We start from the raw sequence: 15,446 nt of genomic DNA on the forward strand, positions 1-15,446 counted from the left end.
CATTCCTGAAGAAGGGCTTATGCCCGAAACGTCGATTGTCCTGTTCCCTGGATGCTGCCTGACCTGCTGCGCTTTTCCAGCAACACATTTCCAGCTCTGATCTCCAGTATCTGCAGACCTCACTTTCTCCTCAAGCCTTTATATACACCTGGCAGGATTCTTGAATTCCCATAAAAAATTAATCTTTAGATTACATTGCTTCTTCATCATGCTTTTCCCAAAGTACATAACTCCTCATTTGACTGCATTAAATTATATTTGGTACATGTCTTTCCATTTTACCAACCTACGGTGGCACAGTGGTTAGCACTGCTGCCTCAGGCGACTGACTGTGTGGAGTTTGCACGTTCTCCCCGTGTCTGCGTGGGTTTCCTCCGGGTGCTCCGGTTTCCTCCCACAGTCCAAAGATGTGCAGGGGCAGGTGAATTGGCCATACTAAATTGCCCGTAGTGTTAGGTAAGGGGTAAATGTAGGGGTATGGGTGGGTTTCGCTCCGGCGGGTCGGTGTGGACTTGTTGGGCCGAAGGGCCTGTTTCCACACTGTAATGTAATGTAAAAAAAAAATGTACATCTTCTCCACACTACTTTTCTATCTTTACAGCTATTTCCCATTATTTCTCATCTAACTTATTCTTTGCCAATATCCCAATTTTCCTTTCCTTCCACAATTTACAGGATTTCAAAACCTCGGCTTGTTATCACCCAATTTACTAGAATTTATCTTGTCTTCGTTCCTATTTTTTTTTCATTTTTGATCGCATTCTGCATTATGAACCTGGGTGGTTCACCTGGATTTTATAAAAGAAGGAAAATGTTTAAAAGCACATTGAATTACAGAGGTTTCACAAGGGCAACTATGAATGCTCAATACATGCTGACCTTGACAGAGTTGTATAAACAGGTATGAACAGGTATAAAAATAAAATATCAACTCACCTGCTGAAAGGTAGCTTGAACTAGATTAGATGGGAACATATTCCTTTTAAGAGACAAGAAAGAAAACTGAGAAATACGTTTCTCAGCATTATTATAGTAATCAATAGCAAAATGCATTTGATTGAAATTTAAACAAAAAACCAAAGACAAATATGAATCATAACAATGAAATAAAAGAATCAATGGATTAATTTAGTTCTCTAAACTTAGCCTAGCTCAGATTATTGACCTATTAACAAGTGACCAATATTTAACTTCTTCAGAAACACTTTTTGGTATGGAAAATCAAGAAATAGACATAGCACAATGGCTCAGTGATTAGCATTGCTGCCTCACATTGCCAGGGACCTGGGTTCGATTCCAGTCTTGGACGACTGTTTGCACATTCTCCCTATGTCTGCGTGGGTTTCATCTCATAATCCAAAGCAGTCCAGGTTAGGTAAATTGGCCATACTAAATTGCCCATAGTGTTCAGGTATGTGTAAGCTAGGTGCATTAGTCAGGTGTAAATACAGGGTAGGGGAAATGGGTCTGGGTGGGTTACTCTTGGGAGGGTCAGTGTGGACTTGTTGGGCCTAAGGGCCTGTATCCACACTGTAGGGATTCTATGATAGAAGATGCCACGGTAGAGGGATTTTATGAGATTGCTAATGTTACAAAAAGATACTGTAGCTAAAAGCTAAGAAAAAATCATGAATGTTTATTAGAGGTACAACTTTTTCATAACATTAATTTTTGGAATTCAGAGAGGGATTGGTTAAGAAACAGATCATGCATATATGTTTCTTTAAAACATACATGCACGAAAAGGAAACTTCCATTTTTCCAGATGTGAGAATCTACTTTATGATCCCCATTGTTTTTCCTGTTATTGTGTATTTGCAAGGGCAATTCATTCTGAATACACAATGAATAGTAAATACCAAATATATTACACCAATTAAGGAAAATCTTATTATTGAGGTCATAGAGGTGGATCACTATCCATTTTATTATGTTTTGGTTCCTTCTCACCTTTATACCAGGACTGAATGCATAGACAAACCAGGAAAACAAAACATATAAAAGTCACAACAGAGAGTGGACAGATATTTTGCAAGGTTCTGGTCAGCTATCCATTAAATAATGTTACATCTCTCAATTTGACCTGAAATGGCATTTAAATCCTTTTTTTGTTTTGTAACTGGGACGGTTATTTAACAGCATGAGCTCATAGTCCAAACAAAAGTTTAAATAAATTCATCTGTAAAGTCTGCACAAACAAATTTACTATGAATGAGCAACAGATGTGAATTTATGAGTATAATTGGGCCATTAAATACATTTTAAAGAACTGCGTGGCAGAAAGAAATGTCAGAAAACCAAAGGGGAACAGTTATTAAAATATACCTATCTGTTTGATTAACTTATCATCTAAATATTACCTTCCTTCAGCTTGGAATGGTTATCATGCCTCTGTTCAGAGATAGTGTTCTTTTTTATTCAAATACCAGTTTTGTATGTTAATTGTTACTGAGTCATTACAAGTAAATTCACGTTTGTTCTATGAACCAGTTGCTAGATTTCTTTTACCGATTCAAATGATGGTAGTCAAGCTTAGGAAAGGAATACTATATAATTTTGGTAAGGACATCAGAAAAGACAGATTGACCAGGATCAAAGATAGAATAAAGTGTCTCATGATCTGACCTTAAAATAGATTAGATTTAGATTTTTTTAGATTACTTAGATTTTTTTTAGATTACTTACAGTGTGGAAATAGGCCCTTTCGGCCCAACAAGTCCACACCGACCCACTGAAGCGCGACCCACCTACATCTACCCCTTACCTAACACTATGGGCAATTTATCATGGCCAATTCATCTGACCTGCACATCTTTGGACTGTGGGAGGAAACCGGAGCACCCGGAGGAAACCCACACAGACACGGGGAGAACGTGCAAACTCCACACAGTCAGTAGCCTGAGGCAGGAAATAGTGCACAAAAATTGCAAACAAACAAGATATTGCATAGCCTCTTCTGAATGAGACTTTCATTTTTGACTGCATCTTGATTTGTGTTGGACTGATGGCCATTAAGAGCCAACTAAGACTACCACACTGATTTTGCAAAGAACTGTTATAGCCATTTCAGCAAACATCCATTTCCTCAATTCAGATCAGATTTGAACCTTGAACACAGAGGTAAAAGAGTAAGTGCGAGCTGATTGCAACAACCAGTATTTTTTATTATCAATGCAGGGGACATAAACATTGCTGGCAATACCAAGATTTATTGCTCATCCCTCATTGCCCTTGAGAACGTGGTGACGAATCACCTTTCCAACAATTGATGGGTTTGTGAGGGTATTTCAGAAGACTGTCACATACTTTTTCAGATCAGCAGATTTCTTTCCTTAAAGTTTAGGTTTTTCTGACAAAACAGTAGTTGCATGCTCATCAACACTGAGATTTTCTTTTCATTCAAGATTTATTTAAATAACTGAATTCAATTCACTAACAGATATTGATTTAAACTCCTATCTCCTTTTTTTTAAACTATCTCCCTGATTGCTAATCAAGTAACATGACCACCATGTTCCTATTTCTGTTATCTATTTGCAAAAAATATTAAAGATTAATTTAGATATGTAATGGAAACAACACATAGGCCTGAGGTCATGTACTTTGCCATGATAGGGAACTTCTTTATCATGGCAAAAATAGAGCAAGTGTCTGCAATTCAGACATATTGGCTCTGAACTTGGTTATTCACATTTTATGGTGGCCAGAATGGAGCAAGCCAGGTTTTGTATATACATATTGTATGAATGCACTTGACTATTTAGATCATAGCTGCCTTCACTGTAGAGGGAAGTTAGCATCCCTGTAGCATCAAACCTGGATTATGTACATTAGATCATCTTAAAGTTGACATTATTGGTGGGAAAGTTGCTGGTGAAGGTACTGAGGGATAAAATCTATTTATATTTAGAAAAGAATGGGCTTATCAGTGATCAGCAACATGGTTTTGTGCTGGGGAGAGCATGCCTTATCAACTTAATAGAGTTCTTTGACGAAGTGACCAAGTTGATAGATGAAGGAAGGGCTGTAGATGTCATATACATGGACTTTAGTAAGGCGTTTGATAAGGTTCTCCATGGTAAACCAATAGAGAAAATGAAGTCACATGGTGTGCAGGGTGTTCTAGCTAGGTGGATAAAGAACTGGTTGAGCGACAAGAAACAGAGAGTAGTAGTTGAAGGGTGTTTCTCGAAATGGAGAAAGGTAACCAGTAGTGTTCCACAGGGATCAATGCTGGTGCCACTGTTGTTTGTGATATACATAGATGATCTGGAAGAGGGCACTGTTGGTGTGATCAGCAAGTTTGCAGATGACACGAAGATTAGTGGGTTAGCAGAAAGCATAGAGGACTGTCAAAGAATACAGGAGAATATAGATAGATTGGAGAGTTGGGTGGAAAAATGGCAGATGGAATTCAATCCAGGCAAATGTGAGATGGTGCATTTTGAGAAATATAATTCGAGAGTGAATTATACAGTAAATGGAAGAGCCGTGGGAAAAGTTGATGAGCAGAGAGATCTGGGATTTCAGATCCATTGTATCCTGAAGGTTGCTGCACAGGTGGATAGATTGGTCAAGAGGGCATATGGTATGCCTCCCTTCATCGGACGGGATATTGAGTATAAGAGCTGGCAGGTCATGTTAAAATTGTACACGACATTGGTTTGGCCGCATTTAGAATACTGTGTACAGTTCTGGTCGCCACATTACCAAAAGGATGTGGATGCTTTGGAGAGAGTACAGAGAAGGTTTACAAGGATGTTGCCTGATATGGAAGGTGCTAGCTATGAAGAGAGGTTGAGTAGGTTAGGTTTGTTTTCATTAGAAAAAAGGAGATTGAGGGGGGACCTGATTGAGGTTTACAAAATCATGAAGAATATAGACAGGGTGGATAGAGACAAGCTTTTTCCCAGGGTGAAGGATTCAATAACAAGAGGTCACACTTTCAAGGTGAGAGGTGAAAAGTTTAAGGGGGATACATGCAGCAAGTACTTTACAAAGAGGGTGGTAGGTGTCTGGAATGCGTTGCTGGCAGAGGTAGTAGAGACAGGAATGGTAGATTCATTTAATATATGTCTGGACAGATGCATGAGTAGGTGGGGAGCAGAGGGATACAGATGCTTAGGAATTGGGCGAGAGGTTTAGACAGTGGATTTGGATCGGCTCAGGCTTAGAGGGCTGAAGGTCCTGTTCCTGGGCTGTAAATTTTCTTTGTTCTTTGTTTTTAAAGCACTCCTGACCTTTGTAAGTTAGTTTGGATAGCCAGAGTAGCCCTTTGGTGAAATAAAAGAGCCTTTTAGATATTGGACTGGGACATTTTGGGGCAGGTCAGGTAATCTTAGGTACCCTTGCAGATGGTGGTCAGGTACCCTTATAGGGGATTGTATGCTATGAGATTGTTAAAAGCACACATGCATTTCCCTAAAAGGTGCATATAACCATTAGAGATGTCAAAGAACTGTCAAAACTGCTAAAGAATTTAGAATATTGGCTTTCATAAGAGATTAGTTGAAGGTATTTGAATGTGGTGAATGTTGCTTTCTTTAAATCAGTTAGAAGTTTCTTTTAAAATAATCACATTTAATCAGTAGACTTACAGGGTTAAACTATATAGGGTTCTGAGCAATGTGCACAATAGGTGAGATTTGTGGTAGAGTTGGGTGTAAATTCCAGTGAGGCCCATCTCGATATTGGGAATGCCTTGTTCCATCTTTTATGTTTTTGAAAAGTACGTGGCAAGTTCTTTCTAGGCAGCAGTGAGTTGCTAGTTAAAGTGGATCCCTTGTTATATGCCTTTGGATGGCCCAACATGCATCATTGATATTCAGCTAGATGTCAAGAGACTCGACAGGAAATCAGAACTGGCATCTGGTGGATTCAGCTTACCATTTGCCTTGAACAACCTTCATGTTGGACACATTTCATGGCACTGGCCATACATACTCTATGTCTACAGGCATTGACATTTAATATGTGCCAGGCTCTAAAAACCCTCATGGCACATCTCCAACCCATCTACAGGTCGCTTCTATACTTCAACATTGGGCCTTGGGCTGCACTGGCAATTATCTTTGTAATGCAGTAGCAAGGGCACTGTGTGCTCAGGGATACCCACCTAGTTCATGGACTGGACCAGGCTGCATGCCTGGGCTTGTTACTTGCTAACACAGCACTCACTCACTCTGAACCAATCTGGACTAGCATTGCCTTGCCTTGTCTTTGGAAGGAAAAAAGCTTGTCATATTTGTCAACATGTCTCAGTAAATTCAAGAGAGATAGCCTTCAGTCAGGTAGTTCCAGCACAACAAATTAAGGACAGCATCCATTATCAGGGCTGAGCCTGCTTGGGCCACTCAGAGTCATGATCCGTTCCACCTAGAGCATGAAGAGTTAAATGTCAGGCAGCCCACGTCCTGTTTTGACTCTTTCTGCCTTATTATATTTTCCTGTTGGAATAAGAAGTAGGTATTAAGGCTCAGTTGTTACTTTTGATGAGGGTGTGGAGATGTCCCAAGCAAGTGAGTCAGAAGTGCAGAGGGCCTACTGAGTTAGCGGAGTCAGCAATTAATGTGAGTGAAAGCCACTGAATGAAGATGTTGCACATATTAGTGAGAATAGTAGAGCATGAGACTTGGTGGGTGGCGTGTTCAGCAGCAGAGATATTGAATGTGAGGTATTGGAGAGAATATAATTGAACATACACGAGTGGCGTGGTAAAGGTTATTGACCTTCTTCCCACATCACTGCCAAGGGCTGAGAATGCACCAACTCTAATGGTAAGTTTGGAACCGGCTATTGGTGTGACCTCCACTGCCAGTCTTGGGGAAACAGAATGTCCCATTTGTGCACCACCCTATCCACCAGTGCCTCCAGGACCTTGTCTGTAAAGCAGGGCAACCATACCCTGCCATCTGCCATGTTTCGGGTAAATGTCAGGAACTGTACAGAGCAGGTCCAGACTTACAGTGCTTGTCTGGGTGCACAACAGCTTTTAAGATCGTGCAGACCCAAGAGGTTCTGGGATATCCATTGAGTGGCATGCAGTTCTGGGAATGACGCATGACAAGATGGGGATAGAATTGGATGCGACAAACACCATGGGGATCGGGTAGGTAGTTAATGAGACAAGTTTAGTAAGATATAGTGAGAATACTTGCCAGGTCTTGCAGTGCAACTTTGATTAGTCATAAAACTGTAAGATTCAGTCCATAATGTTATTTTATGTGTACATGGCAACAGGCATTTGCTTGTTCTGGGTTGCCCTGCATTCTTAGAAGGAATTTGGCAAGCCTAGGACAAAAATACAACCTCCTGGGACAATGCTTCCTGAATCTGGTCTGTGGAACGTGGATGGGCCTCAAACAAAAATGGGGCCCTCGCATTTTAATGTGGGTGTCAGAAACTCATAACATTAAAGCAGTGTTTGAGTTGTCATTTACGTTGTCATAGCCTCAGGGGCTATGGTTTAAGAGCTGGAAAACAGGATTAATGCAGACAGGCCTTTTTGACTAGTACAGACACAATGGCTTATATGGCCTCTTTCTGTATGTAAATCTCTAAATCTATGGAGTGTTATCAGCTGCAGAAACTTGCAGAGCTGAAGAAGCAGCTGAAGAATGCTGCTTAGACTGAAATGGAGAACACATACAGGGAGATGTTGATATTGGAGTTTACCCATATTGTTGAACATTACAATGTGTGATGTAAAATGCATTTAAAATAGCCTTGTCATGAGCCTGATTTCCCTGGAGTTACTGGAATTTTAGCATTGAATAAAGGACCATACTCACACATACCGTATCAAATCTAACAATGCATCAGCAGAGCTCATGATTGGCTTTCCACTGTCATCGATACTCTCCTTCTGGGCTGCACCACCAGGATGTATAATGGAGACCATAATTATTCCTATAACAACAGCCACAAAGGTTGTCCAGAGGTAGTAAGCAATTGTGATGAGACCCAATCGACTTGAAGCTTTTGCATCCAAGGCCGCCAGTCCAGACATCAAGCTGTAAAACAAACTTAAATAGTGCAAGGGTGTCCTGAACATGTCTGTCTGTACATTACTCACTGCATTGCTTTTCTCCTCCTGTTCTGAAGTGGGTCACAAAGGGAATGGCTCCAATGTACTCCTCCAACTCCTTGATTGCATGGTGGCTTGTCCTTTGCATCGAGTATCAAGAAACAAACACAGAGAATACTGGAAAAATTAAGCAGCTCTGAAGTTATGAAGAATAGTCATTCTGGACTTGAAATATTACCTCTCCACAGATGCTGCCAGCCCTCCTGAGTTTCTCCACCATTGTCTGTGTTTGTTTCTGATTTCCAGCATCTGCAGTATTTTGCTTTCACTTTGTTTTTGCCTCCCTATCACTATGCGTTTAAGTCTATCAATTTAGTCTATTACTCTTCTAGTTTCATGCCCCAACATAGACTGGAGAAAAAAATCATGACATGTTTTGTTCCTGAAATAGTTGCACCACAGTTGCTCCAGTCTAAGTAGTCACTTATTTTTGAGTTTCTGGATTACTTTTGAGTGGCCAGAATCCCTTTCAAGTGTTATTTGTATGCAGCATTCTGCTCCACTTTGACCACTTTGAAATGCTTCCAATATTGAACACCAACCATGAGACCATTCATGGAATAGGGCCAGTTCTAAACTAAAGTGGCATTTTATAGAATTTACTGCGCTCTGATCCATATACATTAGCATCAGGGATTGAGAAATTAACAATTCCTACCTGCCAATACTGAATGTAGCACTATAAAGGAGCTGAATTAAGAAACTAACTTTTGTATTCATATACAGAATAGTTCATTATTTGATTTTCATCAGGGATAATGGAGTAACATAACTCAGGACAGAGCTATAAAGGTAAAATGATACAATATTCAGACTTCTGATACATCTAAATAGGTTGACCATGTAAAGGTACTGCTTAGGGAGCTATAGCTGGACATAGATGCTTTTCTGGAGTTAGACAAGTATGTTAGCTAAAATTACTGCTCTCAGTTGCACTACCCCTGTTTGAAGTTCTCATCTGAAGAGATGAGGTGAGGAGGTCGACTAGCTAGACTCAACTACTTGAATGGTTCATCAATGGTCACCATGGGATGATAATCACCATTTGGATTAAGTGCTGGAAGTCATCCTGTCCTGTGAAAATATAGGATTTAGCAAGCATACATGTCAAGAGGAAAGGAGAACAATAGGAAGGAAGGAGAAATTCTTTAGAAAGATGTGGCATGTCACTTCTATTACTAAAATTCATTTAAGACTTAGAGATGCTCTTTACAACAAAAGTCAGCCAGTCTTATTAGAAACACAGTGACTTTTTATTCTGCAATTAATCAGAACATGGATATGAATACTATAGGTGCATTCAAGGGCAGTTAGATAAGCACACAAGAGAGAAAGGTATAGGTAGGAAAAAGCTCATGCAGAGCATTAATGGATTAAAACTGTCATCAGATTAATTTTATTTGCTTGTCAATATTTTTATTGATTTAAATTCCTCCTTGGGCTGGCAAAGACCAATTAATGATAATATGGTTAGTTTTTAATCTAGAGTTTTAAAATAATCTACAAGTCACAGGATAACAAATGTGGGCATACAAATATTAATCTCAAGGGGAGTGTGTATAATCTGGAGTAAAAGTTCTTTCATGCTTTTGGGACAGTGTTATGCTATGTCCCTGGGTAATCATCACACAGGCTGGCAAACAAAAAGATACACATTAGGATGCAAATAAGCCATCATAACAAATGTCAACCCTTCTTTTAGAACATAAGAACTAAGAGCACGATTAGGCAACTCATCTCCTCGAGCCTGCTCTGCCATTTGATACGATCATGACTGACCTCATCTTAGCCTCACCTCCACTTTCCTGCCCGTTCTCTATAACCCTTCAACCCATTCCTAGTTAGACCATTGACTCACTGCACAAATTCAGGAACCAATTGCCTCTGTTATTTATAGTATGATTGTATACATAGTCTCAATAATGGCTGTTATGATTTCACTTCAAGTAAATCAAAAGGCTTCTCATATTGCTTTAACTTCCATTTAGCACAGCATGAGGATAACTTGGAAATTCAATGGAAATGATTTTAGCAAATAAATGCTTGGATTGAGGGTTTGCAGGTACTGAGAAGTTGTATCAATATCTGAGCCAAAAGCGCTGGCAAATTTAATGTTTGCCACGTTTTATTTTTTAATCAAAGAGATACCAGCTAGACTTTCTTTAGTTTTGGAATGATTTAAAAATGCAAGTTAGAAGTAAAAGTTGGCAAATTTGCAGAAAAGCTTGGTGCTGAAAGTTCACGGATCCCTAAGGCATTTGAGCGTTTTCGTATTAATTCGTCATGATGCCCAATGAAACTCTACCTCTGCTATTAAAGTCTTTGTACAATAATTATACAATATGTAGCACTAAGATTCTGTCCTTCACTGCTGAATTGTTGCTCCCAAAAGCTAATGGCAGTACACTTGTTGTATTCTATGTTGCTAGAGACACTAATAGATCAGAAGTGTTGCTAGATATCTATTTTGGATTACTGTGAAGTTTTTGGTTGTTGAAGGATTGCTAAACTTTGCTGATGACAGGATTTTGGTCAGGGATGCCATCTTTGCTTCTGTAATCTTTGGAGTCTGCAGCTATTGCACCCCTTGAAGCAGTGCTCCTTTCTGAGGTTGAGAACGTGAAGGAAGAATGAAAGCATTTCAGATTGCTAAGACACTGCAGACTGGCATTAATCCATCTGTGCTGAAAATGTGTTGCTGGAAAAGCGCAGCAGGTCAGGCAGCATCCAGGGAACAGGAGAATCGACGTTTCGGGGATAAGCTCTTCTTCAGGAATCATCTGTACCCACAGACTTACAAGCATACTTGTTATCAGACCAAAGAGCATCCAGATTCCAGATACATTGTTAGGCTGCTATTTCTCAAGAGAACAGGGTCACCATGGCAAGCAGCGGTTGGGTTTTGATGCTATTTTAGCACTTAACCCTTGGAGAGGAATATCTAGATTACGTTCTTCATCTTCTCCATATGTCCTTGTTCCTGGGCAAAGGGTGTCCTGAAAAAAAAAGGTAAAACAATTCCCCGAAAGCAACTTAACCCATAGCAGGCAAGTAGAAGATCACACTTGTACCTCCTTCCTATATTGATGGTCAAATATCACAGCCCTTGTTAATGGCCACATATTAAAACTAAATCTATACATGTTCTAACATTCACATTTATCAATGTAGATTTTTCACTAATAAATCAATTGGTTGATCAGATACATACCTCAAATTAACTATTGCAGAGAACTTTAAAGCAAAGCTTCCCATTTTATTTCTAATGATTTCAGTTTTATTGCTTCAAAAGTACTGACGTTCTTTGTTTTCAATTTTGTTGTTTTGTTCTAAATAGGGGGCTTGTGTTAAACTATACATAAAATCATAAAATCTGAAACAATTGCATTCTTCTATATAAGTGCCAATAAACTATTAAAATACACTCATATTCCTTCTGCCAGACCCTGTGCTGGCAATAACAGATTGTAATGATTGTCCCTAAGCAGAAGAACAGCTGACAGCAGGAGAGCTGAGAACAGCTAGTAGCATTGGAATATTCAATTTTGTTTCTATATTCACAAGATGTAGGTGTCACAGGCAAATCTGGAATTTATTGCCCAACTCTAACTGCCTTGAAGAATGTGGTAAGCTGCCTTATTGAACCATTACAATTCTTGGGCTGTTGGTATATCCACAACGCTGTTAGGAGGTAAGTTCAAGGATTTTAACCCAGCAACCATCGCCTTTGTCCCACTGTGCAACCTGCTCACCCTCATCATCATATACCTTTGAAGGAAATTAACATGGTCATCACGAACAGGATGGGAGGTTGGAGGCATGACCAGAGAATCTGGCAGGAAGGTATGGATGAAGTGCTCATTGCCTTCTTGATGCTGTGGAATTGTATCAATGGTGAGAAAGGTGGAGGACAACCTCTCAGATGATTAAGTGGTCAATTAGTCCTCTTTGTGAGAGGATCCAACAGAATCAGACATTCTGAGTTTCATGGTTGGTCACCTGGCAACAAGAGCTGCCCATTGAAAACAACCTTTCCCACAGCCTGCCAATCACACTCTTCAGTTCCCACTCAGTCCTCCCCAGTCATTGCCCAGGTTTGCCTGACTGGCTCCAGTGATTCTAATCCTACTTGTTTCCATGGTGCCATTGATGCCAGATCTCTGGGCCAGGTGTAGTCTTAGATAATGGCCACCAGTGGCAAAGCAGGGACTGAAGAGCTGCCCAAACTCCAATTGGTCTGCAGCTCTTGGAAATGGGATGAAATTCTCAAGAGCTGCTCTTGAGATGTTTTTTTCTTGTCATAGAATCTTGTTGAGACTCCAGAAACGGCTGAGACAGATTTGTCCAGTTTTCTATCCTAACACTGCGGCCACTGCTGTCCCAAGAAAATTCAGCCCAACTGTTTAGAATCCATCTCTTAACTGTTAGAAACAATATGGAATTCATCTTGGCACAGTTAATTATAAATAAATATATGTTCAGTGATTTCAATGATGAGGAAGAAAGGGTAATTCCCTCTGCAGTTAGTGAATTCTGTGCGACTGCTGTGCACTCTGCTTCACAGAAACCTGACTCAAAACATCTGTTCCCGACTGAGCACTTCAGGTTGATGGTTTTTCTATCCGTTGCATGGACCGTACAACGTCCTCAGGTAAGACAAAGGGTGGAGGGGTTTGCTTTTTAATCAACAACTTGTGGTACACGGACATTACAGCCCTGGGCAGCCATTGCTCCCCAAACCTTGAACTCCTCACCATCAAATGCCGCCCCTTCTATCTACCATGGGAATTTACTACTGCTATATAAACTGCTGCGTACATACCACCACAAGCAAAGGTTGAGGAAGGTCTGCATGTGCTGCACTCCACCACTAACACCATGGAGATGGAGCACCCCGAGGCCCTGCTTATTGTGACTGGCGATTTCAACCAAGCCAATCTAAGGAAGGTGTTGTCCAATTTGGTATGCTTTCCTTTATTGGTCAGAGTATTGAGTACAGGAGTTGGGAGGTCGTGTTGTGGCTGTACAGGACGTTGGTTAGGCCACTTTTGGAATATTGCGTGCAATTCTGATCCCTTTCCTATTGGAAAGATGTTCTGAAACTTGAAAGGGTTCAGAAAAGATTTACAAGGATGTTGCCAGGGTTGGAGGATTTGAGTTACAGGGAGAGATTGAATAGGCTGGAGCTGTTTTCCCTGAAGCGGAGGCTGAGGGGTGACCTTATAGAGGTCTATAAAATCATGAAGGGCATGGATAAGATAAACAGATTAAGTGTCTTCCCTGGGGTAGGGGAATCCAGAACTAGAGGGTATAGATTTAGAGTGAGAGGGGAAAGATATAAAAGAGAGCTAAGGAGCAACTTTTTCATGCAGAGGGTGGTATGTGTATGGAATGAGCTGCCAGAGGAAGTGGTGGACACTAGTACAATTGCAACATTTAAAAGGCATTTGGATGGGTATATGAATAGGAAGGGTTTGGACGGATATGGGCCGGGTGCTGGTAGGTGGGACTAGATTGGGTTGGGATATCTGGTCAGCATGGACACATTAGTCCGAAGGGTCTGTTTTCGTGCTGTACATCTCTATGACTCTATGACTTTATGACTCTAAGTATCACCAGAACATTACCTGCCTCACTAGGGGCCCGAACATTTTAGACCACTGCGAAAGATGCTCCATCCCTTGCCCTCATTTCGGGAACTCTGACCACAATGCTGTGTTTCTTCTCCCGGCTTACAGGCAAAAGCTAAAGCAGGAGATTCCCTCACGGATACAGGTCCAGTGCTGGTCAGAGGAGGCAGAGGATCAACTCTGGTGCTGTCTAGAATCAGCTGATTGGGCCATGTTCATATAGTCCGCAGGTACCTTGGACGAGTATGTCACCACCGTCACAGACTTTATCAGCAAATGTGTGGAGGACTGCATACTGAGGTAGTCAATCTGGGTGTTCCCCAATTGGAAATCCTGGATGAATCAGGACATACAGAACCTGCTAAAAACCATGCGTGAGGCTTTCAGATCAGGAGACCCACTCAAATATAAGGAATCCAAGTATGACCTTCACAGAGCCATTAAGACAGCCAAGGACCAATACTGATCCAAGCCAGAGACCCAGATAGACACCTGGTGACTATAGCAAGAACTGAATGACATCACAGGTTCTAAAAAGAGACAGTGCAAGATAGCAGACAATGACACATCCCTCCCAGATCATCTCAACGCCTTCTATGCTCACTTTGAGCAGAATTTCGGTAGATAGGTAACACCTATTCCGACAAGTCCTGACAAACCTATCCCAACAGTCATTGCATCAGAGATCAGATCAGTTTTCCTTCGTGTGACTCCAAGGAAAGTGATGGGACCAGACGGAGTACCAGGCCGTGCACTCAGAGCACGCTCAAATCAACTGGCACAGGTCTTCTCGGACATCTTCAACCTCTCCCTGCAGCAGGTCACTGTCCCTGCCTGTTTCAAGAGAGCCAACATCATCCCTGTGCCTAAGAAGGCTCGTGCAGCATGTCTCAATGACTACCACCCAGTGACCCAACTTCGGTGGTCATGAAGTGCTTTGAAAGGCTGGTCATAGCATTAGAGCTGAAAATGTGTTGCTAGAAAAGCGCAGCAGGTCAGGCAGCATCTAGGGAACAGGAGAATCGGCGTTTCGGGCATAAGCCCTTCTTCAGGAAAGGGCTTATGCCCGAAACGTCGATTCTCCTGTTCCCTGGATGCTGCCTGACCTGCTGCGCTTTTCCAACAACACATTTTCAGCTCTGATCTCCAACATCTGCAGACCTCACTTTCTCCTTCTGGTCATAGCATTAATCAACTCCAGCCTCCCCACTACTCTTGACCCTCTCCAATTTGCCTATTGGACCAATAGATCCACATCAAATGCCATATCACTTGCCCTTCACTCCTCCCGAGAACATCTTAACACCAAGAACAGCTACATACGAATCCTACTCATCGACTACAGTTCAGCCTTCAGCACTATTATCCCCTCGAGACTGATTACTAAACTTAGTGATCTCAGACTAAGCCCCACTCTCTGCAACTGGATCCTCAGTTTCCTGACCCACAGGCCACAATCAGTGAAGATTATGGGGACAATTTTCATCCTCACTAACACTCAACATTTGAGCCCCCCAAGGGTGCGTACTCAGACCCCTACTGTACTCATTGCATACTCATGACTGCGTCGCCAAACACCAGACTAATGCCATTTACAAGTTCGCTGATGACACCACCATAGTCGGTCAAATCTCAGATGGCGACAAAACAGACTACAGACAGGAGGTGGAAGACCTGGAAAATGGTGCACTGAGAACAACCTAGCTCTCAATGCCGGCAAAACCAAGGAA

At 41.3% G+C, this 15,446-nt stretch overlaps 1 protein-coding gene across 1 annotated transcript in view; it reads right to left on the minus strand.

The window, feature by feature from the left end:
- slc1a7a (solute carrier family 1 member 7a) overlaps positions 1-15,446 on the minus strand; it is a 72,960-nt gene that overhangs the window by 29,019 nt on the left and 28,495 nt on the right. Inside the window, exons 3-4 of the mRNA XM_043699315.1 lie at positions 7,797-8,012; positions 937-979 (exon numbers count right to left, since the gene is read on the minus strand). Of these exons, the coding sequence (XP_043555250.1) occupies positions 937-979; positions 7,797-8,012 (259 nt within the window). The remainder of the gene's footprint in view (positions 1-936; positions 980-7,796; positions 8,013-15,446) is intronic.

The sequence above is a fragment of the Chiloscyllium plagiosum genome, chromosome 11 (assembly GCF_004010195.1).
Source record: "Chiloscyllium plagiosum isolate BGI_BamShark_2017 chromosome 11, ASM401019v2, whole genome shotgun sequence".
Taxonomy (NCBI): Eukaryota; Metazoa; Chordata; class Chondrichthyes; order Orectolobiformes; family Hemiscylliidae; genus Chiloscyllium; species Chiloscyllium plagiosum.